The sequence below is a fragment of the Labeo rohita genome, chromosome 8 (genome assembly GCF_022985175.1).
Source record: "Labeo rohita strain BAU-BD-2019 chromosome 8, IGBB_LRoh.1.0, whole genome shotgun sequence".
Classification (NCBI taxonomy): domain Eukaryota; kingdom Metazoa; phylum Chordata; class Actinopteri; order Cypriniformes; family Cyprinidae; genus Labeo; species Labeo rohita.
The window spans coordinates 6484637-6491845 of NC_066876.1; the positions used below are offsets into that span (position 1 = coordinate 6484637).

The 7209-nt window shown below is 33.6% G+C and overlaps 1 protein-coding gene across 1 annotated transcript in view; it reads right to left on the reverse strand.

Moving 5' to 3' along the window:
* Positions 1 to 6475, reverse strand: part of cabin1 (calcineurin binding protein 1) — a 124554-nt gene extending 118079 nt beyond the window's left edge. The window contains exons 1-9 of the mRNA XM_051117010.1: positions 6448 to 6475; positions 5684 to 5720; positions 5459 to 5554; positions 5015 to 5128; positions 4738 to 4872; positions 4405 to 4585; positions 1848 to 1977; positions 1584 to 1733; positions 942 to 1357 (exon numbers count right to left, since the gene is read on the reverse strand). Of these exons, the coding sequence (XP_050972967.1) occupies positions 942 to 1357; positions 1584 to 1733; positions 1848 to 1977; positions 4405 to 4585; positions 4738 to 4872; positions 5015 to 5128; positions 5459 to 5554; positions 5684 to 5686 (1225 nt within the window). The 5' untranslated portion in view covers positions 5687 to 5720; positions 6448 to 6475. The remainder of the gene's footprint in view (positions 1 to 941; positions 1358 to 1583; positions 1734 to 1847; positions 1978 to 4404; positions 4586 to 4737; positions 4873 to 5014; positions 5129 to 5458; positions 5555 to 5683; positions 5721 to 6447) is intronic.
* Positions 6476 to 7209: the final 734 nt, after the last annotated feature.

The window sequence follows — 7209 nt, forward strand, 5'->3', positions numbered from 1 at the left end:
ACCCTAAACAGTATCACAACTGACACATTTTTCTGTGAAATCTCTTTAACACACTGTCTTAAAGGGGTCATCGGATGCCCATTTTCCACAAGTTGATATGATTCTTTAGGGTCTTAATGAAAAGTCTATAATATACTTTGGTTAAAAATTCTCAATCGTAGTGTAAAACAACACCCTTTTTACCTTGTCAAAATGAGCTCTGCAAAAATCATCTCATTTTAAGGGGTTGTTCCTTTAAATGCAAATGAGCTCTGCTCACCCCGCCCCTCTCTTCTCTCTGTGGAGTGACGAGCCTGTTTATTTTAGCTGTGTTCAGACGCTAAACTTGCTAACTAGCATGTTATTAGGAAAGGTGATCGCAAAGATTCATAAAAAACCTTATACTCACTTCTGCTGTAGGTGAAGCTGAATCTCGAATGATTCGCGCAAACATAGACGTATATATGCAGATGGGCAGGCGCATTCCCTTCACAAACAAACGTAATCTACTGCATGTTCAGCGGCTCAGATGTCAGGAGTAAATGACGACCACTATGTTCATTATTACATCCAGCAACACAACACCTCAATCGCTCAGTCGGAGATATTCTTGTATAACTTACATCCCTGCTCCAGCATCTAAACAATGGTGGTCGGACTGTTACAGCTGATTTAAGGCGGGTCTGAGGTAAGACGCTCATGTCAGTGAACTATTGTGCGATTTGAAAAAGGGGATATTATTTTTACAGATTAATTAAAAACCACTACATGGATTTTTATCATTATGGGGTAGATTTGTACATACACTGCCAACACACATTAATGTTCAAACAACATGTAAAAGTGAACTTTGCATCCGATGACTCCTTTTTGTGATAGGAATCCTCACATTCAAAGGTCTGTAACATTGCAGGTACAAGATTGAATATATGTGTATGCGTCAAGTCTACATTCACACTGACCTGTGGTAGTAACTGTGGTAACAGCAACATCCTCAGTTCCATTGGCAGCAGTAGTTGTGACCGTGGTTGTAGTGGTGATCTCAATAACGTTCTGGCTTTGCGGCACTCCTGCAGCAGCGCAGGGCTGGGCCTGCGACTGGATAATGAGCTCGATGGATGGGGGCAGACTGGCACTTGGGCTACTGGGACCTGGAGTAGGGGCAGGGGGGGCCTGAGGTATGCTGACGGGTACAGGGGGCTGAGGGGGATCTGAAGCAGCAATGGTGGGTGTTGGAGCGCTGGTGGGTGTTTGCACGAGGCAGTCCGGGTCGCGGTACATTGACAGGTCGATGCGGCGACCAAAGTCAGGACGCGGGACTAGACAAGCGTTCTGGTGTTTGTACATGGCCAAGAAACTCTCCCCAACACTCTTCCACCTGTATGGATAAAATACAACTGTTTTTAACATTGATAAAAATAATAAATGTTTCTTGAGCAGCAAATCAGCATATTAGAATGATTTCTGAAAGATCATGTGATACTGGAGTAATAATGCTGAAAAATCAGCTTTAGATCACAGGAACAAATTACATTTTACAATATATTCACATAGAAAACAGTTGTTTTAAACGGTAATAATAATTAACAGTGGTGTGGACTCACGTGAAGTATTTGATGGGCTGAACCAGTTGCAGGTCAGCTACAGGATGCCGTGTGAGTTTCGCCTGCCTCTGTCTCCTCAGTTCCAGCGCTTCCTCTACAATACTGTGGGCTTCCTCCTCGTCTACATCCACATACTGCACTGACACATCACTGCATCCAAATTATACACAAACACAAACTCAGGAGGAGCATTTCTTTTTCAAGAGTATAAATGGTAGATGCCACATTATAAGCTCAGCTGAACGAGTAGGAAAAGGTACATACAGTTTGGAGAACATCTTCATGGAGTCTCGTCTGAGGCAGGGCTGCTCTTCAAAAATCTTCTCTTTGAGCACTCGCCCCTTACTGTAGCCTGTGTCCTTCTCTAGAGCCTTACAGATGTAGTACAGACAACCTACAGGACAAACCGATCAGAACATAATGCTGTGACCACTAACAGAGAATATGATGAAAGAGCTAGCAGGAGAAAATCAAGGTAAAGGACTATAAACCTTGACACCTGAAAAGGCGACACAAAACAGCATTCACAACAGTAACCGCCTACTTGTTCACTGGCTTTCAGTGGCTGTTCAGAACTGTGCTAGCTAACCATGTGCTGATTAGCACCTTTGAGCTAGGTTCAAAAGTATTTAAAATTGTCACTACCGAAACAGTCACTAGATAGACATGTCATCATTGTTTCGGTAGTGACAAAAGCGAGGCTGTTTTTTTTGTACTTTAGGATGTTTTAGTAGTGTTTTAGTATGCAAGTTAAATTTTTTTCAGGCGATGTGGTCGCTACTAAAATAAGTAATATTTTACTAATACTGTTACTGAAAATGTGCTGTCACTACTGAAACATGGGATGTTTTGTCAAAAACAAAGTATTGAATTATCAACTAAGACGCTGTGACAGTGTTTGGTTCAATGTATTTTTTTTATAATGAAATCCTTAACTTTGAAATCAGTATGATCAACTTGCTGTTTACATAGAAAACTTGGATTCAAAATACAACAAATTTCATAAAGTACACTTGAAATACTGTTCAAAACGTAATTATTATTGATTTACCTCTGAAAAAGTTTTAATAAAATAGCAAAAATATATATTTACAATGTAGATGTAAGCAAAATCTTAAGTCTATATAACCCATTTTATTAAATTATATATAACTGCGTTTCAGTAGTGACAAATTTGGGGAGAGGACAATACTTTCAAAATTTTCTGAAAATACACTATGAGAATTAACTGCATAATAACTAGAATGTGTACCTTGGATATTATACAATTTGCATAAATACTTTATTTTTTTTTTTTTTTTTTGGAAAAAGACATTTTTTCAAGTTGTTTCCAACTCTGACTTTGGACCAATTCTGTAGAATGGCCCAAATATTACACTGAATTATCTGGGAATTCACTTTGGCATATTTATCTTTACAAGAACCTCACAAGCCTAACGTCAACTTAAGTTATTACAGGCGACAAAACCATTGCTGACCCATTCATTGACTATAAAAAATAATAATAATAACATATACATATAATATATATACATATATATATATATATATATATATATATATATATATAATTATTATTATTATATTTGTGATTTTGTTATCTTAAATTAAAATCCTGTTATATATATATAGGCTGTAAAAAGATTAATTGTGATTAATGGCATGCAAAATAAAAGTTTGAGTTTACCCAATATGTGTGTGTACTGTGTGTAATTATTATGTATATATAAATACTCATAAATAACTGTATATATTTAAATGTTGGTGCAAAATATTTTTATACATATAATGTAATATAATATTAGATATATTATTATATTATATAAAAACATACGTGCATTCATACATATATACTTGTAAATATTTCTTAAACATATACATGAACGTATTTAATAATATTTACATGATTAGAAACAGTACACACGTATATATTAGGCAATATATATATATTTTGTATACGATTAATCTATGATTCATATATATATATATATATATATATATATATATACACACACACACACACATACATATACGATAATATATATTAAAAAAAATATATATATATATATATATTTTTTTTTTTTAGGAAATTCTATTAACTATAGACTAAATATATTGATTATAAATTATTTTTCTATAATTTTAAATATTACATTATAAATTACATAAAATATAAAATATTAATTTATATTTTTAAATATGTAATTTACATTTTTTTTCCTCTTTATTACAATTTTTCTATCTTCGATATCTTAATTTCTTATTCAAACAATAAACCATCAACCTGTTTTGGTGGAAAATTATATATACACTATATATTCAATGTATTCATTCCTTAATTTATAAATTATTACTATTAGTATTGTTGCTGCAGTAATAAACGAATATGAAATAACATTGCCTTATGTAGAGAAGCATATACCACTGCTTTTAAAATCAAGGTCCTTATGGGAAAAAAAAAATTAATTGGATTTTTACTTCCAGAACAGGACTGCTGCATTCTCAATAGAAAAAAAACAAAGTGTATTATTTTTCCTTGCCTATGCAGACTTGGTTGCATAAGCTGAAAACTCATTTCAGAGAAAGAATCTTCAGAAAACCTTTGATTAAAAATTATAAATCTCTTTTTCTGAGCACTAATGAATCATGCAGGGCCTATTTGGATTTTGCATCAAAAAGCAATAATGAATATTTAATGAATTAAATCTGATGACTGCAATAGCTGTGACCTGATTTTACAATATCACAGTTTCTAAAATCAAAACCATTTTGGACAAAACTACAGCATGTTGCACAGGTCGTGCAAAGCTTTCTGACTCACAGCTGTAGTCACTGAGAGCGTAGAGGACCGTGATGAGACTGTCCAGGCAGGGCCAGTGGTCCGGGTTACAGCGTAAGCCCACCTCAAAGGCATGACGGGCCAAAGGCATGCTGGCCTTCCTCAAAGCCAACTTTCCCATCTTATACCACATATTGACATCTGTGGAGTCCAGCATGACAGCCTGCAAGACACAGACATACAGAGTCTCAACTGTGTTCTAAGTGTCTGGTTAATGGATCCTTCTGTAACACTGAAGGAATTAATATCATGTTAACATTAAATGTAAATGCGGGACAAATTACGCACCTTAAACTGTTTAAAGTATGCATTTACCTGTACATAGAAATCCATGGCGGTGTCTAAATCATCTCTGAGCACAGCAAGACTGGCCAGGTTTTTGTAGGTGGAGTACTTCAACATCAGCCCAGGATGCTTGAGTCCAACTTTCTCATCTTCAGATGCCACAGCCTGGCACAAGACAAAAAAAAAGACAATCATTAACAACTACTCAAACAGTTGTTAAGCAAAGCTAAACCTAAATAATATGAAAGATATTTTGGATTTCATATTAAGATGTCGTAATGATCAGAGCCGAAGGAGTCTGCCGTACCTCCTTGAGCAGCGGGGTCTTGAGGAGCTCATGGTAGGCTTTGGCAGACTCATCAAACTTGTCGTGTTTCTGGAGATCAAGAGCTTTATGATACAAAGCAAACGCTTCCGCCTCCTGCAATAGAAATGAGAAGGAAATGAGTTATACTGGATCAAACAATTTTATTTTAACCATATAAAGCCTACTGTATCATATTTGATACACAAAAAGGGCTCTAAAAGACCAAACAGATGAAAAGCCTGTTGTCAAAGGTCTTTTAGTAGCTATAATAGTAAAAACATGGTTCAGATAGTGGTTCATGATTTACTCAAATTGTAAACAGAAATTCAACTGTTTAGTCATATAAGTATAAATTTTGCACCTCTGAATTGTTCTGTATAATACTATATGAGCCATAAAAGCTTGATGTACTTCTGAGGATCTGTTCAAAAGCATCTGACTGACCTGGGCTTCCTTCGTTTGACCTGGTTTTGTGCTTCTGAAGGCATCTTCATGCTCATCCGCAGCCTGAGACGCTGCATTCAGAGCAGCTATCCGGATCTGTGATTTTTAGAAGATACATGAGTACAGTGAACAAATTAAATAAATAATATGACAGAATGGTTCAAACACTGATATGAGGTAGTTTAGGTCAATGTAACAAAGCATGAAACATATAGAGTGACTTACCATGTTTCTTATTTATTAAGGATCATTCACTCAGCCTCTGTTGTGGTGCAACATAATTTAAAAAATAAGAGAATTAAAATAAATTGGTTAACTGTATCAGAACCCCAAATTATTACATGACTATAAGCAAAAATGAAAATTAAATTAACACTGAATTGATTTGAGCAGTACTAGTTTATAATATCTTCATCCTCTCGTTTTTATATAGAAAAAGACTTGACCACAGACACTGACATATGACATTACTGTATATCATCTCAACACATTTACTGATGTTCTTCTGGATTGTCAATACAATTACAATGCCGTGCTATAACAATCAAATTAGCCAGTGTTTCCAATTCAGACAGTATGTTGCATATGCTAAACTCCCAGTGACATGCCAACAAAAGTACATTGTTCTTGAGGGAGCATTTTCTCCCCATGGCATTAATAGGAATCATGGCAGATTTTACTGTTTGCTTGATAAACAAATACAAAAACATTCATCGAATGCTTCGCAAACATCACCACAACGGTGTTTTTGCACACATTGGTTGTGTTATTGTTAACAGCGCTTGTTATGAACCCCATACAATAACAACAACATGCTAACAATGCTAACAGCACAAGCACAGCTGACCTTACAATAGAACTGGGTTACCACAGAAAACGCACAACTTCCTAATACTTCATGAATGCAGGATACTTCTGCAGCGAGTCCAGATGCAAACTTGTGTTTTGTGTTTGCATGTATGTTGTTTTGATGGAGAGCTGCTACTTACCAGCTGCATGCATGATCTTCTGCTCGGTGGAGAGTCACTGAAGTCAGTGTCGAGCGCTCCGATTGGACGAGTGAGTACACGCGCGGCAGCAAACAACCAATCACGTGTCAGATCTCAGTTTTTAATGTTCAGGTTTCTCGCATTGTCCGAGATACTCATTAGTCTGAAAAAATAAATAAATAAAATAAAATAACAAATAAAATTAAATAAAAATGAAATTAAACGTAATAAATAAAATGAAATAAAACGTAATAAAAAATAGTGAAATGTATTAAAATAAAATGTAATAATGAAATGTAATAAAATTAAATAAAATGGAGTAAAAAAGTGAAATGTAATAAAATAAAATGTAATAATGAAATGTAATAAAATGAAATACTATGTAAAATAAAACAAAATAATGAAATGAACTAAATTAAAATTAAATTAAACGTAATAAAATGAAATGAAATTAAAAAATGAAATAAAATAAAATAATGAAATGTAATAAAATGAAATGAAATTAAGTAAAATGTAATAAAATAAAATAAAATAAAATAATGAAATGTAATAAAATGAAATGAAATTAAGTAAAATGTAATAAAATAAAATAAAATAAAATAATGAAATGTAATTAAAATAAAAATAAAATAAAACAAAATGAAATACAATGAAAAATGTTTTAACGAAGTTAAATTAATGAAGTTAAATAAAATGAAATAAAATAAAAAAGAATAAAATAAAATTAAATAATATTAATTTGTATATATATATATATATATA